This window comes from Naegleria fowleri (genome assembly GCF_008403515.1).
Source record: "Naegleria fowleri strain ATCC 30894 chromosome Unknown tig48, whole genome shotgun sequence".
Classification (NCBI taxonomy): Eukaryota; Heterolobosea; class Eutetramitea; order Acrasida; family Naegleriidae; genus Naegleria; species Naegleria fowleri.
The window spans coordinates 1-19,996 of NW_025407980.1; the positions used below are offsets into that span (position 1 = coordinate 1).

Here is a 19,996-nt window from a genome sequence, read left to right on the forward strand (position 1 = left end):
CCCAAACCCAAACCCAAACCCAAACCCAAACCCAAACCCAAACCCAAACCCAAACCCAAACCCAAACCCAAACCCAAACCCAAACCCAAACCCAAACCCAAACCCAAACCCAAACCCAAACCCAAACCCAAACCCAAACCCAAACCCAAACCCAAACCCAAACCCAAACCCAAACCCAAACCCAAACCCAAACCCAAACCCAAACCCAAACCCAAACCCAAACCCAAACCCAAACCCAAACCCAAACCCAAACCCAAACCCAAACCCAAACCCAAACCCAAACCCAAACCCAAACCCAAACCCAAACCCAAACCCAAACCCAAACCCAAACCCAAACCCAAACCCAAACCCAAACCCAAACCCAAACCCAAACCCAAACCCAAACCCAAACCCAAACCCAAACCCAAACCCAAACCCAAACCCAAACCCAAACCCAAACCCAAACCCAAACCCAAACCCAAACCCAAACCCAAACCCAAACCCAAACCCAAACCCAAACCCAAACCCAAACCCAAACCCAAACCCAAACCCAAACCCAAACCCAAACCCAAACCCAAACCCAAACCCAAACCCAAACCCAAACCCAAACCCAAACCCAAACCCAAACCCAAACCCAAACCCAAACCCAAACCCAAACCCAAACCCAAACCCAAACCCAAACCCAAACCCAAACCCAAACCCAAACCCAAACCCAAACCCAAACCCAAACCCAAACCCAAACCCAAACCCAAACCCAAACCCAAACCCAAACCCAAACCCAAACCCAAACCCAAACCCAAACCCAAACCCAAACCCAAACCCAAACCCAAACCCAAACCCAAACCCAAACCCAAACCCAAACCCAAACCCAAACCCAAACCCAAACCCAAACCCAAACCCAAACCCAAACCCAAACCCAAACCCAAACCCAAACCCAAACCCAAACCCAAACCCAAACCCAAACCCAAACCCAAACCCAAACCCAAACCCAAACCCAAACCCAAACCCAAACCCAAACCCAAACCCAAACCCAAACCCAAACCCAAACCCAAACCCAAACCCAAACCCAAACCCAAACCCAAACCCAAACCCAAACCCAAACCCAAACCCAAACCCAAACCCAAACCCAAACCCAAACCCAAACCCAAACCCAAACCCAAACCCAAACCCAAACCCAAACCCAAACCCAAACCCAAACCCAAACCCAAACCCAAACCCAAACCCAAACCCAAACCCAAACCCAAACCCAAACCCAAACCCAAACCCAAACCCAAACCCAAACCCAAACCCAAACCCAAACCCAAACCCAAACCCAAACCCAAACCCAAACCTTGTTTATTTGATAATTACAAATTCTTGGGCTCACTGAATGGGCGATATTCTCATAACCAACCCTATAAAAGATGCACTTGAGTAACAAAAATTCTTCATTGATTGAACACTAATGTCTCACATGATTTTGTATGAAATTTTAATCAATCCTCCTTGTTTCTTTACTCGAGTAACTTTGAACAATCCAATTTCTTTGAACTTGTCAACATGAGTACCAGAGCAAGCGCATTCTACAGATCCATACTTTACAAATCGAACATGTTGTCCTGGAGGAAGATAGGGTGGAATTTGATTATTGAGAAATTTGGAAGCTAGTTCTTGGTTGGGCTCTTCGACATGGTAAGGCACAAAAGTTTTTTCGACACTCAAATCTTGAAAAGTCATGATTTCTTCAATTTCCTTGTTAAGTTGATCCATTATTATGGTTACCATTGATTCATTTGGAGATGGTAATTGGTTACAATGTTGATATTCGCAATATGGAGCATCTGGAAAATGATATCCTCTACTCGATTTCTTTTATGATAGATGTTAATAATCAAAAGACCATTCCAAACCTTACCCATTGGTTGTATCCACAATTTACAACTGCTAAATCCAACACATGGCCAGCACTGTGAATCTTTGTATACAAAATTCTTTTTTCCAAATCAATTTCCAAGTTTGCCAAAATTTCAACATGATGCATTGTCTTTTCGATCGAGCTAATTTGTCCTGTGGTCATTGAATTTCCATGTAATTGTTGTTTCAAAAGTTCCATCTCATCACTATTCTCAAACCATCCATAATGACCAATTTGAACTAAATCGTCTTCCAATTTTACTAATTTAACATGAAATTTAAATGTTGACAATATTTCTGAGCTTTTGACAATTAAATAAATAACTCCTTCATCACATGGTTGGCCTCCTCCTTGTGGATGAAAAATAGTCTTGTCCAAAATAATTTTATAAAATTCCTCTTTATGTCCACATAATTTCTGTAATTGTTTGGTGATATTATTACTCGTCAACAAATTGTGGTCCTCTCTCACATTTCTCTGTTCCGATATGGATATCAATTTGATGATGGAAATTATTTTTACGTTGGCAAGTGTGTTTTGATAGGTTTGCGAAAGATAGATTTTTTCGCACGGTGATGACATTTTTTTAATTAATCGTTCATGAATGACCCTGTGTGAGAAATATTATTAACAACAACATCCGCTAATACGGCGTATTAACATGTTTCTTTAGATTCCCATTCTTTTTACAGCAATAACATCTAAAACCAAATCGACAAACAGCAATGATTAAAGACACAATCACGGCAAGATAAAAACCAATAACGTCAATAAAAAAGAACTGATACCAAGTCAAATGTTTGTCAACAACAGCCCAAGATAAATCTCCTTCGAGTTGTGCCATCATTTCAATAATTTCGGCTGCTCTTTCAACTCCACCAGCATACCTTGATAAAGTTTGCATTTTGTGAACTTGTATTCTGAAAGTCTCACTTTCATTTGAAAAGAGTATTGTAGTAATAGCATTATATACTGTGTCAGATGTCCATTTACCTTTTTCCTCTTTGGAGCTAACAATTGAAATACCAACACGGGTTTCTTGAATCATATTCGAAACTCGAAATTGATCATAATCATATGGAATTCCAATAAGACGTTTCCCAAAGTATATTGCTTCGTTGACACTACCAGCTCCACAATGTGTAATCATTACTTTCACGTTTTGAAAAGAAAGAAGAGCTTTTTGTGGGACGAAATTTGTAAGCAACTTGAACCTTGGATGAGATAACAAATTATCAATCATGAACGAATGAGAGTGTCGTAATTTTGTGAAATTGATCAAGTTTGTTGAGCTAAGAGCCATAACAATAGAAACAGTAGTGTGTTTTAAAGAATTATGGAATGCTTCAAGCAACTCCTTCAATTCTGACTCCTTGAGTTTCATGGTTGATCCGAAAATGGCAAGCAGTATTTCATGTTGATCATTCATCCATTCAACAATTCTATAATATTCCAAATTTTCTGAGTCAAGAGATAAATGGTTGAGCTTTTCAACCTCTAATTGTAAATTCTTATGACTGATAAAAGCTCCCACCAGGAATGAATTTGGTTGTTGTGTGCTAGATGAAGCATAATTAAGTCCTAGACTACTTGTTTGAATTCTAGTGCATTTGGTGTCACTTGATTTTAAGTCACCAAGATCAAAGTAATGATTACCAATTCCATTTCTTATTCGATTGATAATTTCAAGATCTTTCTTGATAAACAAGGGAATTTTCAATCGGTGAATGAAATTTGTAAAATATTCCAATTTAGGAGCATTCAGTGTTGGATGTCTCAATGGATCATTCATTATAGAGCTGAATATTTTTGTACAGGCTATATTGTATTTGGCGACAATTGCAGAAAGAGCTGTGAGAAAATTATCTACCACAACATACTCAAACAAGGTTTGAGAAGGATCTTCCTTGATTCGTACAAATCTTTTGACTTGTTCCGTGTTGGATAATGCTTCAGGAGTGCCTAATGCGAGTACCTTCAAAAGACGTCCATCATGTACTTCAACAATTTCCAATTGATGTAGTAGAAGCCTTTGATAGGGTACCAACAAACGGTGGATCATGATCTCATGCACCTTGTCTTCTGGTACTGAATCCATCTCTGTTGTGATTTGTTCATATCTTGCAGGGGTGTTGAATTCCAAATTGTCATCATTGAAAAAGTGAATGTGAATTTTTGAGAGTGCGTTGCTCGCTTGAGTCATTCTTACAGCATTGATCTTCTCTATCAATGATCTAATGAATGGTTTTGAAAGTTCAATGTTTGCAAAAGTAACATTTCCGATTTTTTCTCTATGGGCCAGACTCTCTACAAGTTCGATGTGGGGAGTAACATGTCCTGCAAATGGTAAACACAAAATGAGAATATTCTTGTAGCCAAGTTGTTTGTGTTGTACAGAAGAGGAGGAGAGAGAGAAGGGGGTTGGAGTTGCTACAGCAATGAGTGAAAGGATACTAGAGACAATGAGCCATATCACAACAAGTTTTGTGATAAAACGACGCATATCAATTTTTTTGTATGAGCTGTATTAGTTGATCCATCACCCATGGCCAGACAAAGGACTCAAAACGTGCACGTTTTTCATGACCAGATTCTCTTTCCTTTGAGAGTAATGGTATGGCAAAATACCACCATGTCCCTTTTAAACTGTGTTATCCATAGCAACACCTTCCGATCCAAAATTGAAAATTTATGGCATTAAAGAGTACCCCCTGCCCAAGAATGGGTACGGATGGTTAAAAGAGACTCGTTCAATCGATAGCAATTATAAAAAATAATTACTCCAAACACAGAAGAGACTTTCGTGTTGAACAACACATTAGAGAGAGATGAATACGTTCCGATGAAGGTACACATGATTTCATCATTGCGATATGATGGGCCAAACAAGAGTTTGTAGCAATCTCTCCAACCTCAGGCATTTTTTTACAAATATGGTCGGTGATGACCTGTTTAATACGTATTCCCTCTTGGGGTGAGTGTGGAAAGAGTCAATCGGGTTGAATCGGAGTGTATTTCATTCATCTGTGTTATGTGTGGACTGGGGTGATTCTAAAAATCCATCCATAGTGTCAGATTTTCGGCAACAAGAAGAAATATTGTGCTCAGTATTCGCTGAAGACAGGAAATGTAGCACCCTTGTGTCCCTGCCTTTTACAAAGAGGGGAGCATTTACCAGTTGTCAACCATTCATTTGGCAAGCTATTTTTCCCACGCATAATTTTTCCATCCCAAAAGGACCATTGCCAAAAGATATCAATCTTTCCATGACAAGAAAAAAATGTTTGCACTTGGAAAAGCACATTCAAATATCAAAGTTAAGCCACTGACCATTGTTACATGGTGTTGGTCCATCATAGTATTATTATTATTGTTGAGTCTCCATCTATTCAGCTGCGTATTTGCAATTCATGTCTCACCTTTTCATTCCTTCCTATCTTCTCGATCTTTGGAAGCCCACAGAATGAATTCTCACGTTCATGTACAAACTCAGGGACTCATCTCCCTCTCACAAAAGAATGTCCATCACGCTAGTCGTCTTGTCCGGCCAATGCAACAACAATCAACTCTTGTTCCTTCTATTGTGTCCATCACCATGAACGCTTCAACAAGTACAATTTCATTACCAACAATGACGATCATTGGCACTACCTCCTCGCTCATCATGTCAAGCTTAAAAAGAAGAAATATCGCAAATAGTGGTGAGAATTTAGGATTGAATGGTTTTGAATCCATTCAACAATTGCAACAAGTGGCTTCCAAGCGACATGTTGTCATTGGAGTTCATACCATTATTGGACTGCAAACATCGTATGTGGAGAAGTTATTGGGATTGAATGCGTCACTTCATGAATACAGAATTGAAAGAATGGACCGGCCTGAAGCAGATTGTTGGATGGGAAGTGTTTTTGAATATTTTGATGCGGTAGTGACCACGGATTCATTTTTCACCATCATGTTCCGACAAAACAGAGATTGTTTTTTGGGAGAGAGAAGATTTACATCACTGTCAAATATCTCGAATGATATTAACCTTGTGAATATTGGTCCCTATGAGGTATTGATGCTTTCTTCAACAACCAATGATGCAAGAATGATGGAGCGCATTGCCTCTCAAGCATTATACGACGTGATGAGACAATTTGTAACTCAAATGTTTATTCCACTGTCATTGTGCAATTCATTTTACATTTCGCATGATTATGCAGTAATTAGAGCAGGTTATGGATTTGTGAATACAACAGAAATGGACATCAATGCGTTTTCTTGGTATTTTCAAAATCCAATGAACATCAATCGCACCTATTATGAAATTGCACTTCAAATGTTGAAATCAAATCTCACCGCTGAAGTTTTTGATTCCTTAAAGATTCAAACAGATTCTTCACTAAGTGCTGCATTAAGCGCCAAGGTGTTTCCTGCTTCATGCTATTCTTGTTCTACCTCTCAATGCATGTGGGAAGACACGAATAATCCAACTCCTTCCAAACAAACAGATCCCATTGCTGCAGCCACCGGAGTTTTTCTTGGACTTTCCTTTATGATTTATTGGCCTTTATTAATTCTCTTTCGAAACAAACCAAGTATTCGAAAACGATTGATCATTCCCTACATATGTCCCTTATTGCAATATGTGTTCATGATCTTTCAACTCTTTGAAGTCGCAAAACCATGTTTCTTATTTCAATTCATTGTCATTTATTTCACCTCTTCCTACAGCATCACCATCTATTATACCATCATGGCAAGATTTTTAATTTTGAGAAATTTGTACAACATTTTGAAGAAATGTCGCAATGAACAACAAGTGTTTGGTAAAATGCAAGAACCTTTACCACTGCACACACCAGAATTGTTGGAAGCAAGTCCATAACAGATTGGAAATTGGCATTGAGTTCCCGTGTAGGAAAATGGCAGTTTGCATTGACAAGTGTTTGGATTGACACAAGTTCCATTTCCATAATTGCACACTGAGGTCATATTAGCCAAAATTCCATAACATTTTGGTATATCACAGTTTGAGCCACCCCATTGAGAAGGAAAGGTACAAACACAAACATTTGGAGCATTGCAGCTTCCTTGACCATTACACACCAAAGCTGTCTGATTCTGTAAAATTCCACTACATTTTGGAAGCTCACAATATTGACCTCCCCATGATGACGAATCTGTGCATTTACATACATTGGGAGCATCACATGTACCCCTTCCATTACATACCCCCGCTTGCCCTTGTAAAATACCATTACATTTTGGCAAGTCACAATATGTGCCACCCCAATTTGAGTTACAAACACAAGTGTTTGGTGAATTACAAGTACCTCTTCCGTTGCAAACAGTTAAAATGTCGTTGGATAAAATTCCATTACATTTTGGATATTGACAATATGGACCTCCCCAGGATGTGGAATCTGTACATCGACAAATTTCAGGTCCATCACATGATCCTCTTCCATTACATGCTCCTGCTTGGCCTTGTGTATATCCATTACAAGTTGGCAACTGACACTGGTTACCACCCCATGATCCTGAACATGAGCATGTGTCAGGAGAATTGCAACTACCTCTTCCACTGCACACTTGTGACGTCAAATTACCTAATATTCCAAAACACTTTGGAATGTTACAATATTGACCTCCATAATTGGAGTTGCAACGACAATTTTCAGGTCCATCACAAGATCCTTGATTGTTACAAACTCCTGATTGACCTTGAGCAATTCCATTACATTTTGGAATGGTACATTGCGAACCGGTCCATGATCCCACACAAGTACAAGTATTTGGAGAAGTGCAAGATCCTCCATTTTGACAAGACGGAGTACATGTAGGAGTACAAGCTCCGTTAAATGTACTTCTCGTATAACCTGCTTTGCATGTGCAAGGAGGGAACGAATTGGTGGCCACATCTTCATTGGTATCACATACAGGATTCAATTTTTTAATGTAATAACCTTCTGCAAAGTAAATAATGCCATTGCTGGTCACAACAATTCCTCTGGGATCAATGGCCACAGAGGTTGCTGAGGTTGTGATGGTGGAAACCGATGAAGGAACGACTCCGTTACCAGCAATGGTTGCAAGAATATTGTTCGAAATATCATACACTCGAATTAAGTTCGCATTAGAAACGAAAATCTGAGAAAGTGGAAATCGTTCAAAATGATGTGAATGTTGTGGTCATTTACGTGTTGCAAAAAACAACTTACGTAATTATTGAAAATGGATATGAAGGCAGGAAGAGAACCAAATGAAGTGGATAGTGTAGTAATTGTGGCTCCACTTGGATTGCTTACTGGTGAGAAAACTCTCAACTTGTTTGGCTCCATAAAGAAGAGCTAGTTCACATTATGACAAGTGACAAGAATGCAACGAATAAGAAGGCTAATCTGAAACTTACCTGATCATTGTAATATTGAAGGTCCTGAATGTCAGTTCCGGGTACATTCACACTTGCAGTACCTATGGCTCCATCAGTACTTGAACTTGTACTCGTTCCAGTAAAGAGAGTCGTCGAATTTGTTGGAGCTTTTTGAGTGACACCAAAAACAACAGTTCCTGAATTCTTGGTCATAAAGTATGTTTGATTGTACTCCATTCCTGATGGATTGGACCCTAGCTGAATATTGGAAATCTTTAAACCATAAAGTCCAGTACCAGTATTTCCATAATTTGTTCCTGTACCTGTACTGCCGCTTGTTCCTTCCCACAAATAATATGAAATTGGAGATGCTGTATTTCCTATTGCGGCAAAATATCCTAAATCAAAATAAGAAGCAGCTGTACCATCCGTAGTGGATGCCTCTGTGAGCAAATCAGCATTATCTGATGTACTCACTAATTGAACTATGGTGCTGCCAGAGAGTTGATAGATTGTTTTCTTTGAACCTCCAGCAATATAAATCTTTTGAGTTTGAGGTCCATAGGAGATGGATTGAAAGGTTGGATTGCCAGTATTATAACTGGCTACCATGGTTTGTTGGTAAGACCATGCGGTGATTGGGCTTGTGTGAAATAGGACTAGAAATAACGCCACTAATGAGACACAAGAGAATAATATTACATTAGTTTTCGCACAAGGTTGCTGTGACAACGCCTTGACTGTAGGGTTGAAACAGCCAACTTTTGAAGATGATCTTATTGTCATGAGATCTTGTTGACACAATGGTGGGTGTTGGAGGATGATGAGATTGCTGCTGGTGAGACGCTGGAATTGCTGTGTGAACAGAAGGGACGAATCGCTGCAGAATAAGGGGAGCAAGAGGGATTCAAGCTTGTTACACCATGTGTTGTTGATTTTTTAAATGATGATAATTAACGGACGCGATCCACTAATTTTTGGATATTGCATTTCAGTCATCCATCCAAACCTGTCACTGAAAATCCGACGTTTCGTGCGATAAAGGAACGATCTGTTGGAAGGTCTGATGAATGGACTTTTTTGAGCTCAAAAAACTGTCGCTGTTCTGGCCTAAGGGTTTTCTTTGTTGGTTTTGCTGTTTTTGGCTCTTTGTATCAAAATATTCAAATTGCTTGTAATTTAATCAAAATAATTCCAGTGTCAATAATTAAAGTGTCATGTAGAGTGGGTTTTCAAGAAGTGTCTTGAATTCTTGCAACCATTGAGCTCCAACAGCTCCATCAACAACACGGTGATCACAGCTCAAAGTGACCTTCATGGTTGTCACAACCTTGAACTTGTCTTCTGGCGAGGTTGGATTATCATTAACAACAACCTTTTTTTGAGATTTACCAACTGCCAAAATACATGCTTGAGGTGGGTTGATGATTGCTGAAAATTCATCAATACCAAACATTCCAAGATTTGAAATAGTGAATGTACCTCCTTGGAATTCTTGTGGCTTGAGCTTATTCTCTCTGGCCTTTGCTGCAAGCGCCTTAATTTCATTTGAAATTTGTGCGAGTCCCTTTGATTCAGCAGAGAAAACAATTGGAGTAATTAAACCATTGTCTGTTTGAACAGCAACGGAAACGTCAACATTGTTGTATTGACGAATGAAACTGTCATTCCATGAGCTATTCACTTCTGGAGCCTTCTTCATTGCGAGAGCAGCAGCCTTAACGAGCATGTCATTAACAGACAATTTGAACCCTCTCTTTTCACCAGCCTTATTCAACTCTTCTCTTGCCTTCAACAACTTATCAACTTCAATTTCAACAGTCAAATAATAGTGAGGAATATTTCTCTTTGACTCAGTCAAGCGTTCAGCAATGACCTTACGAATAGTAGATACTGGAATATCAACATAGGAAGCAGTTGGAACTCCAGCTTGCATAACTTGTGGTTGGGCAACAACAGCTGCAACCTTTGGTTGTTCTTGAATAGTTGGTTTACGCATAAGGAATTCCTCGACATCAGCTCTAATAATTCTTCCCGAATCTCCACTTCCCGATCCAATTTCTCTCAAATCAACTCCTTTTTCAGCTGCAACCTTCTTTGCCAAGGGAGATGCAAAGATACGACCTCCAGTAGCACCTTGTTGTATGCTTGTAGGTTGTTGAGGTTGAACTTGTGGTTGTGACTGTGGTTGTTGTTGCTGTTGTGGTTGAGCCTGTTGCTGTGTTGAAGGAGCAGCAGTAGCGGCAGATGGTGTGTAGGAGGCACCTGTTGCTAAATCTTCCTTCTTATCAACAAGGATGGCAATAACTTCTCCAAGAGATGTTTCAGTACCTTGTGGGGCAACAATCTTTGCCAAATAACCTTCTTCTTGGAATTCAAAATCAACTGTGGCCTTATCAGTTTCAACAGTACAAATGATGTCTCCTGGTGAAACCTTGTCACCAACTTGTTTAACCCATGATCCAATACGTCCCTTTGTCATTGTTGGTGAAAGCATTGGCATTGTAATTTCATGAACACCCTTTGGCTTTTGAGATGTTGTTGATGTAGTAGGTGTTGATGGAGTGGATGGTGTTGTTGATGGTGTCTTTGAAGGGGCACTAGTAGCAGAAGCTCCTGATGAAGCTCCCAAATCAGCCAATGTGATGTTTTGAACAGAGGAAATCTTTGAGGCATCATCAACAAGAATACCGATTGGACTTCCAAGTGCAACGTCCTTAGAACCATTTGGAGTTAAAATCTTTGCCAAATAACCCTCTTCTGGGAATTCGAATTCTAAAGTTGACTTGTCTGTTTGAACTTCAACCAAAAGATCTCCAGCATTAATCTTGTCACCTTCGTTTTTCAACCATTTTCCAATATTACCTGTTGTCATTGTAGGACTAAGTGCAGGCATGTTAATGACAGAAGCTGTTTAGTGATATTCAATAGAATTCGAATCCAAAAATGATCATTAACGCATTTCGCCATACGATTGGTGTTTATATTAACACATGTTGATGATTCATGATAGCAGATGATTTGTATCAAGGCATTGTCGTAATACAATCGAATGATGACAATAATAACAATGGACGCAATAGCAGTAAGCGATGCGAATTAATTCATCCGTTTCATACAATAGGAATCAAAGGCATACCATCATTATAATTTTTACACAATATTCATACATTCCAAATACGGCATCATCGGCAGGGCCATTTTCATCATCGTCATATTAATATTAATCAGTACATAGATTGTAAAACATGATTCATTGAAAAATAGTGCTAAATTACTTACCTCCCTTTGGAAGACTAGCATATCCTCTCATTTGTTGTTGTTCCAAGTTGTTGCTCATGATCATCATCATTGACTGATTCTTCATCTTCATTGAAAACTGATTAGCAGCAATGAAATTCATTCTCTTCAAGTTACTAGAACGACTATAGTTTCTCTTGGCACATAAATTCATGCTACCCGATGACATGTAAGCCAAGGAGGCATTTGATGATAGCACCTTGTTGATGAAAGCCTTCTCAATCAATTTGAGGGCGGAACGTGTATTTTGAGAGGACAGCATTTTTTAAACAAATCGATTTTTTGAAGAATCATTCGGAAAGGACAAGTGCTTTCAAAAAAGAAAAACATAGAGGTTTTATAGAGTTTTTGAGCAAAACAAACAAACAAGAGTTTATTTGCAGTCATCAAGTCATCATTGTGGTGATATCAAACAAGCTGGATATTAGAAAGATCAATGAATGTGTTGTGAGTGAGGGTTTTCAACAACTCGCAGAGGTATCTTTAAATGAAATAATTTCCAAATGTGGGTAGATTAACTAAACCTCTCTAACAATATGTGGAGCTGCTTTAATCTTGAGATTGCTTGGAGTAACTGTTATACCAACGACCTCACCAACCAAATGTGCATCCTCAATGTCGAATTCATACTGTTGCAACATGCGACTAAGGATCATGCAAATTTCCTATTCACAATGATTGATTAGAAATGAAGTGTCACAGTTAGCTAACTTACCATCTCAGCAAACTATTTGTGAATATGTCAAAAGTTAGGAACCAGCAATAAATATTGAGAATAATCAAAAATATAATAGACAAAGATAACATACCCTATATCCAATGCATTTTCGATGTCCACCAGAGAATGGAATCCATGAAAAGTCATGCTTTGCTCTTGATTTGTCCTCTTCTTTCACAGATCTCTCTGGATTGAATGTATAAGGATTTTCCCAATATCGAGGGTCTGTATGTACTCCTCCAATGAATACATCAATTTCTTGTTAATGAGACCATAACGTTGTATTATTTCACATGTGAAATGAATTCGCCATGTTTAGCATGAGCTTCTGATCAGAATATTTCTCAATGCTTACCTGTTCCTTTTGGAATTGCTATTTTTCCAAGGGTGGTCTCTTTCTTACACACTTGCTTGACCACAGATGTAATGGGAGGGTGGAGTCGCAACGTTTCCATAATCACTGCATTGAGATAATGAAATTTTGGATAGTCACCAAACGAGGGCTTGTGTTCAGAGTCGAGTATGCTTAACACCTCCTTACGTGCTCTCTCTTGAATGTCCTTATGCTTGGACAACTCAAAAAGAGCCCATTGACAAGTTGCACTACTTGTATGATAGCAATGGACAACACGAAAGCATTACTAATCAGCATCTCATCCGTGAGAATCTTATCTTGCATATTGGCCTTCACTAGCAAGCTTAGTACATCACGTCTCTCGAAGCTCTCATCTCCACTTTGTTCGAGCTCCCTCTTTCTTTGATCGATATTTCTCTGGAGAACGTTTCTTGTCTTTTCCTGAGCTGCCTGAACGCTAGTGATCATGGCCAACAGTGGATACAAGAAGGGAATGTTCTGTAAGACGTATCTTCTCAAAATGAGACCATCCAAAGTCAACTTTTCTAAGGCTTTTGAAAATTCTCTTCCCTCCTCGTTCTCTTCATCAAAAGAACCAAAAGACAATCCAAAAGCAGCCTCTCCCAATACGTTCAAAGTCAGGTTTGAAAAGTCAGCACTAGGATTAATGAACACACTCTTTCGAATGGGGTCCACCAAAGATGCCTTTCTCCATCTCGTGTTGAAGAGAGTATCTGTAGAGTTGACAGCCATATCACAAACATAGCGCAAATTGTCATCAGAAAATGCAGCATAGCAAGCACGATGATGAATTTTCCATCTTTCAGTGGTCAATGCTGTCAGTATATTCTCTCCAAAGAGTTGGCCATAAATCATTGATTTGATCCAAAGCAATTTGAATCATCATGATGATGGCTAGAGGACAAGAAGAAACAATATTGGATGAAATGATTTGAATAATGCTAATATAAATGGCAATCAATCTACTTGTGATGATGTTTCTTTTTTGCTCTCTTTGAATTCTAGTTGAGAGAAGCCTAATTTATCTGTTAGAAGAGAGAACGTTTTGATCAGGTCAACCTCGAGCAAACATCATCAGGACATTCGCTCTTCCTTTTTGAATTCATCTACGCGGAGGTCCAAGTCCGAGCATATCCTCTCTCGATTTGACAAATCCATCAATGGGTGAATTGGAAACTGTTGACACACTCCATGTTCTGACAAATTGGCATTTTTATTTGAACGGATTCACCAAGACATGATTAAAGATTTGTAAATGATCATCATCGGTTCTATGTTGTATACATGTGAAAAGGAACAGTTCAAAAAGCGAGTAATCAATTTAGATCACGTGTTGTATGATCGACTGGCCAAATCAGTCCGACGATCATCTTTTTTTACAAAAAAAAATATTCAACACACAAGAGTACAACCAACCTCTCGACATTATGGAAAGTATTACCTCTGAAACCTTGAGCCAGATGTTGAAATCGGCTCCATCCGAAACCACAAAGAAGAACGGACAAGGTAAAAAGAAGCCACAAGGAAAGAAACAAGAGAATGGATCGTCATCCAAAAAGCCATCAAGAGAAGGTATGTACTTTTCATCATCATCACTTGATGAGAATGTATACATTACTAATTTTTCAAATATTTGCGGACTTGTATTTTCCTTTCACCTTGATGGTAATTTTAATAATAATTAATCATCACACGGTTAACATGGATTAATTTTCCAAACTCATTTAATCTTGATGTTGCATCACTTGTAATATTTAGAAAAATCAACAAAGAAAGTATTCAAAACTGATAGAAAGAACAAGAGCTTGGATCAAAACAAGCCAAACAAGAAAAAGAAAGATCCAGCTCCTGAGGATCTTGTTTTTTCAATCTCAGTCCCTAAAAGCAATAGAAACACCCCTTCAAAGGGCAACGATAGAACATCATTCGATTACAAACAAAACAAAATACAGAAAAATGCAAAGAAAACTTCAAAACCAACAAGGAATTATTCATCCGATGAAGATACTGGTAAAAAACGACCTTCAAAGAAGGAATCTGATAATTCCAATGTAAACTTGGAAAAAATTGTGAGACAAGCAGTTCAGGAAGCATTGTCACAACAACAACAAGTATCACAAAATACTCCTGCCTACACTGCTCTCTCAATACCAATCACCGGAAATCCTGGTGGATATCTTCCTCCATACGCAGGAAACAATCCAATAACTTTAGTATTACCACAACAACCTCAAGCATCATCTCAACATTCAGAAAAATCTGAAAGAATCTCAAAGTCAACTAGGGGAAGATCTGATCGTGACAACAGCGACAGAGATGATTATTCCAGCGATGACAACAACACTGCCCATAGAAGAGAAAGAGGCAATGGCAGAAATGGAAGTTATAAGAATCGATTTAACAAAATTCCATACAGTAGAGACAAAGACAGAAATGGTAATAGAAATCGACAACAAAGCAAAAATAAGAATTCCAAATTTGATGACCTTGTCATTAGTGCCGATAGAGGAGAACGTGTTGTGAAACAATCCAACAACACTCGCAATGGAAATTCAAATAGACGTAGATAAATCATGCACAAGAAAATCTCTAGGAATTGATCATAATTGCATCTTGTTAAGATTCTTTAATAAATAAGCGATATCTGAAAGACAATATTGTGCATTTATTGAAAATTTCAGAAATGAAGAGAATTTAGAATTAACATCTTACAATCCAGTCAATCCTTTCTTCAGGAAGCTTGATTAATAGTTTGCTTAAAACGCTCTAACTCCATAGATTTGATAGGAACACGTATTATCAAATGACTTTTGAGAAAAAACGAATCCACTGGTGGAGACCCCCAAACAAAGAATATTATGAAGACCTCCTGCAGAGATGGTCGTTTCTAAGGTAGTTACACGAACGTCACTGTTATTGGGAAGTGTTCGAGAAGAGGAAGTGGTTGGTCCTTTGTCTGCTCGTTGCAGCCCACAGCGAGTGTTGATATACCTTGTAGAGTATGTCGAGTCTGGTGTGCTAATTTTAAAAACACAATCTCCTGTTGAAACGAATGCAACGATATGGAATGGAATGGGAACAGTGGACGCACAGTCTTGATTGACGATATCCATCTCCACCCTAGTGATATTTGTGTCGAAAGGAAAACGAACACACAAAAAATCAATAGCCGAAGATGCTTCCCTGGTATATGGATAAGGATCTCCCCCCGACGTGTACTTGCATGAGAAAGGTCTTCCTTGAAGTGTATATTGTTGGAAACCATTAGTACATGATGATGATGTGGAATAAGGTAAAGGTAAATAAAAGGGACGAGTACCTTTAGAAGTGTCAATTTTGTTTACCTTACTGTCAAGATCTGTCGAATCACCATTTCATATTAAAATAATTGTCCAATTTCAATATCATACTTACACCACATCTTGTCCTTCAAAGATTTAATCTCTGTTCTCATTTCGTGAAACATCATTTCAATCTTTTGTTCAAAGGGCAACTCACTTCTCTTCATGTGGAAAGAATAGGTAATGGCTGCATCAGTGGGATCGAAAATCTTCAAAGTGATTCCACCATCTGCTCGATTCAACACTCTGGGAGGTACATCGTTGATACATGTCTTGTAATATCTAAATTCCATAATATTGGAAGAAAGGACATCCAATTGGTACACGTAAATGCTCATGGCAGATTTGAATGTCAAGACGGTTCCATTCAGAATCATTTCAGTGGCAAGATTTTCATTCGAGGCTTCAATTTTTGCAAAGAATTGAAATTGTTCGACACTTCGGGAAGAGGTTAATCTTTCTCTGGATGGATGGTCTTTCAATTCTTTGCTCGACAAGACTCTTTCAATGGCTTGTTGTGTGGGGTGAGTATTTGGATCGAGAGATTCACTCTGGCTAGTGGTTTGAGATGAAACGGCTTCCACGTTTGGCATCTTGTTGATGACATCTATGGGTTGCCATAACAACAAGAACACTACTGTTAAGAACAGCAGCATACGACTGCGATCTCTCATTAAAGACATTTGTTTTTTTTTGCAGTAAGAGGTAGGAAGGGCAATTCTCTCGCGAATTCAGAAATATGTCATTGTCAAAAACCGAGTCAGAAATGAAAGGCATTGTCGTTCTTGAGAGATACCCATGTGTTTTTGTGATATGAATAAGTACTCCTTAGAATAGGAAATACGACCACTCTCTCAATCAGAATCAATCATCTCTTGTCCTATTGTGATTTTCGAAAAAGTTGACCGAATTTGAGCAAGTCGTTTTCGAAACTCACAATAAACGTGGTCAGACTCTTTCAGTGTTATCTCTAACACCAATAATTTTTGCTATTCAAGGAGAATTTCATGAATTTACTGATTAGTGCTTATTAAGGTGGTTGACAAACTGCTTCATAATAAGAGCTTTAGAACGATGACATTGCCCCGATAAATATGAATACTGAAAATCAGTGCTGTTCTGAACTGACTCATGGCTAAGTTGTGAAGCAGGAAGAGTAAATGCATAAACTGTAATGACAGCAACGACAACCCCAATATTGTAAAACACACATCTATGGATGGTGAGCAGCAGAGATTGTCATTCCTAAAGTGATAACCACAAGATTGTTAAGCATTTTGGAAAAGAAGATGTGAAGAGATTGGCTCCCTTGTCATTTCCACAAAAGTTGATGTATTTTCCAAAATTCCAACACGCTACATGTAGAATCTCACTCTTGATCAAGTACAGTGTTTGAACACCTAACAGTTGGCGTGTTGATTGTTTTTTGAAACATCGGAATCCTCATCCATACATACACATGCATTCGTATTCGAGTTTACAACACTCTCGTAATTTCTGATTCAATACTTCCTTCTTGTTTTGGACTTTCTCGCAAGAAAAGTTTAAATAATTAATGGACCTCAAGATTTGAAAGAGTTTTTGTAAAAGAAAATGAAAATACGAACCGAGAAGGGATGATGATCATTTATTATTTGGAATGACGTTGATGATGACGATGAAATATCAAAACACATCTTCTCTCATGAATTCTGATTATTATTAATCCGGAGAGGAGAATTCAGTAATGTTCTTGAACTCACCTCTGGTAATCATGATTCAACAACCTTATTGGCCAACAACAAGAAGAAAAATTCTAATTCCGGAACTCACGAGTTGGCGCCTTTTGGAGGACCTTCTCGTTGGCTTCAAGATTGAAGGAAACAACAACAATCATCATCACCACGTAGGAAGTTTGCAAACTGAGTTCTTCCCATCTTGCAAGATCGATCCAGCAGCATGATGGGTGGTAGCCACCTGAAGGTTGGCTTTGCCTTGATGCCAAATGGGTTTCACATTTTGTGTAACGGAAATTCAAAAAAAACAAACACTCGTGAGAGGAATCATCATCTCAAACACACTTTTCTCACCACCCCAACAACAACAAGATGGTCGATCCAAAGGAACCAGTCGAAGAAGGAGTCGCTCCAACCGAGGAAGAAGAAGAAACCAAAACAACCAAGAAGGGAACTAAGAGAACCAAAGAAGAGGTTGAACCAGAAGAAGTTCCAGAAGAAGAGGAGGAGGAAGAAGAGGAACCAGAAGACGAAGATGATGAAGAATATGTGGATGAAGAACAAGACGAGGATGAAGATGAGGACGAGGATGAAGACGAAGATGAGGATGAAGACGAAGAGGAAGATAGAAAGAGGTCTTCTAAGAAGTCTAAGAAGTAAATATGAGAGACTCTCTTTTCAATTCATATTTAATATCAAATATATTATTATATATTTCATCCTAAATGACAACAACCCACTTCCTCTAAATATTCCACACTCTTATAAATTATAATGATGATGATTAAGAGAATTTTGTATAAACTCTCTTGCTAAGCTTTACATTTGTTGTTGTTTATGTCAGCACACCGTCATCATACAATATTGATCGATGATTCGAAGTTGTTCGCGCTCCATTAATCTTACATATGTCGATGGATGGTCGTCATCCACAACAACATCATCCTCACTTCACAACAACATCCATCGAAACCTTCATCCTCTCTCTCGTAGCTTGTTCTGATCATCACAACACACTTGCTCGATCATTCACCATCTTTGCATCATTCCAAAGAAACCACCCGTCGATGATGTATCGAACGGACTTGTTTACTTTATGTCATTTCGATAATTCGCGTTTTCACAATTAAAAAATACAACGATTTGCCATTCAATGTCCAACAGATTTACAGCAACATTCAAGAAATTGTGGGATTCTCCTATTGGTACGTGATGATGAGAGAGAGCATGATTACAAATTACATGTTGTGATTACTCAATGCTGTTCACAAAAAAATTCACCGATTTGGAAATTTATTAAAAATAATGATGACAACAACAATAATCATCCATTGAATCATTTATTTGGAAAAATTGTCAAAATTAGGATTGAAAACAACCCACTTTTGGGGACCAGTGGGTATGTTTTATTGAATGACAGTCATTGCTGACTTGATGATATTGTTCAATTTTCAATATTTGATATTTGAAAAATCATTGATCTCACATTTGTAAACTTTGTAAATTTTAACTTATTCACAACAATTGGATTTTTCATGACATCCTTTCTCACCATCATTGCTTCCATCATTATTGTCATCATCATGATGAATCTTTCCTCCAACTTCTTTGAATTTCACACACCAATTATATTCAACAACAACAACAACCATTTCACACTCTGTGACATCATTACCATTTTCAGCTAACTGGGGAATTGCTCTTGCTGGATTGGCAGATTACAAACGGCCCCCAGAAAAAGTTTCAGGACCAATGACTGTTGCTTTATGTGCATACAGTGCAGTTTTTATGAGATTTGCATGGATGGTTAAACCACGTAATATGCTTTTATTGTACTGTCACGTGGTTAATGAAAGTGTTCAAATATATCACTTGACAAGAAAAATTCATTATGAATTCACAAAACCAAAAACTCAAGTTCCACAAACTCCAACTCAAAATTAATCTTTTCGAAACATCCTTTTAACTCGATGCAAGATTTGCATAGAATTCAAGAACATTTATTATTGATATTTATTATTGAACAATAATTTTTCACAATTTTTGAAAGACCATTATGTAATCCATTTGATAAAGAGCCAGTTCACATTCATCGACTTGTTACCAATATCTTTCAGTGGTTCAATATATTGAATTCAGTATATTTTTGGCAGTTTAGGTATTCAATAACCGGTTGAATTCAAACAGTGCTGACGTTCAATGCGAATTGACGAGAATGGCGGAGAGAGCGATTCATGCATCTTCGTCATGAAAGGATTTATTTGTCGCATTACATTTGAATGAGCGAATTTCAAAAAAAAAACGACCATCCT

At 38.2% G+C, this 19,996-nt stretch overlaps 10 protein-coding genes across 10 annotated transcripts; 4 read left to right on the top strand and 6 right to left on the bottom strand.

The window, feature by feature from the left end:
* FDP41_005704 (uncharacterized protein) lies at positions 1 to 2,455 on the bottom strand (the record flags this gene model as incomplete). The annotated part of the gene is made up of 3 exons (XM_044709258.1): positions 1 to 1,309; positions 1,527 to 1,827; positions 1,874 to 2,455. Coding segments are annotated over 3 exons (2,192 nt in total), but the record flags the coding sequence as incomplete, so codon positions are not given.
* A 61-nt stretch (positions 2,456 to 2,516) lies between these two features.
* FDP41_005705 (uncharacterized protein) lies at positions 2,517 to 4,376 on the bottom strand (the record flags this gene model as incomplete). The annotated part of the gene is made up of 1 exon (XM_044709259.1): positions 2,517 to 4,376. The coding sequence occupies one exon, from the start codon at positions 4,374 to 4,376 to the stop codon at positions 2,517 to 2,519; it is 1,860 nt and encodes a 619-aa protein (XP_044559665.1).
* A 1,092-nt stretch (positions 4,377 to 5,468) lies between these two features.
* On the top strand, positions 5,469 to 6,746 carry FDP41_005706 (uncharacterized protein; the record flags this gene model as incomplete). The annotated part of the gene is made up of 1 exon (XM_044709260.1): positions 5,469 to 6,746. One exon carries the CDS (start codon positions 5,469 to 5,471, stop codon positions 6,744 to 6,746), a length of 1,278 nt encoding a protein of 425 aa, XP_044559666.1.
* Positions 6,747 to 6,849: 103 nt separating this feature from the next.
* FDP41_005707 (uncharacterized protein) lies at positions 6,850 to 8,846 on the bottom strand (the record flags this gene model as incomplete). Its single annotated transcript, XM_044709261.1, has 4 exons — positions 6,850 to 7,041; positions 7,094 to 8,011; positions 8,083 to 8,211; positions 8,274 to 8,846. The coding sequence occupies 4 exons, from the start codon at positions 8,844 to 8,846 to the stop codon at positions 6,850 to 6,852; spliced, it is 1,812 nt and encodes a 603-aa protein (XP_044559667.1).
* A 595-nt stretch (positions 8,847 to 9,441) lies between these two features.
* Positions 9,442 to 11,796, bottom strand: FDP41_005708 (uncharacterized protein; the record flags this gene model as incomplete). Its single annotated transcript, XM_044709262.1, has 2 exons — positions 9,442 to 11,144; positions 11,517 to 11,796. The coding sequence occupies 2 exons, from the start codon at positions 11,794 to 11,796 to the stop codon at positions 9,442 to 9,444; spliced, it is 1,983 nt and encodes a 660-aa protein (XP_044559668.1).
* A 256-nt stretch (positions 11,797 to 12,052) lies between these two features.
* On the bottom strand, positions 12,053 to 13,483 carry FDP41_005709 (uncharacterized protein; the record flags this gene model as incomplete). The annotated part of the gene is made up of 5 exons (XM_044709263.1): positions 12,053 to 12,199; positions 12,250 to 12,261; positions 12,344 to 12,510; positions 12,608 to 12,712; positions 12,826 to 13,483. The coding sequence occupies 5 exons, from the start codon at positions 13,481 to 13,483 to the stop codon at positions 12,053 to 12,055; spliced, it is 1,089 nt and encodes a 362-aa protein (XP_044559669.1).
* A 572-nt stretch (positions 13,484 to 14,055) lies between these two features.
* On the top strand, positions 14,056 to 15,198 carry FDP41_005710 (uncharacterized protein; the record flags this gene model as incomplete). The annotated part of the gene is made up of 2 exons (XM_044709265.1): positions 14,056 to 14,200; positions 14,387 to 15,198. 2 exons carry the CDS (start codon positions 14,056 to 14,058, stop codon positions 15,196 to 15,198), a joined length of 957 nt encoding a protein of 318 aa, XP_044559670.1.
* A 186-nt stretch (positions 15,199 to 15,384) lies between these two features.
* FDP41_005711 (uncharacterized protein) lies at positions 15,385 to 16,562 on the bottom strand (the record flags this gene model as incomplete). Its single annotated transcript, XM_044709266.1, has 2 exons — positions 15,385 to 15,986; positions 16,043 to 16,562. The coding sequence occupies 2 exons, from the start codon at positions 16,560 to 16,562 to the stop codon at positions 15,385 to 15,387; spliced, it is 1,122 nt and encodes a 373-aa protein (XP_044559671.1).
* A 1,494-nt stretch (positions 16,563 to 18,056) lies between these two features.
* On the top strand, positions 18,057 to 18,344 carry FDP41_005712 (uncharacterized protein; the record flags this gene model as incomplete). The annotated part of the gene is made up of 1 exon (XM_044709267.1): positions 18,057 to 18,344. The coding sequence occupies one exon, from the start codon at positions 18,057 to 18,059 to the stop codon at positions 18,342 to 18,344; it is 288 nt and encodes a 95-aa protein (XP_044559672.1).
* A 493-nt stretch (positions 18,345 to 18,837) lies between these two features.
* On the top strand, positions 18,838 to 19,628 carry FDP41_005713 (uncharacterized protein; the record flags this gene model as incomplete). Its single annotated transcript, XM_044709268.1, has 3 exons — positions 18,838 to 18,889; positions 19,051 to 19,083; positions 19,369 to 19,628. The coding sequence occupies 3 exons, from the start codon at positions 18,838 to 18,840 to the stop codon at positions 19,626 to 19,628; spliced, it is 345 nt and encodes a 114-aa protein (XP_044559673.1).
* Positions 19,629 to 19,996: the final 368 nt, after the last annotated feature.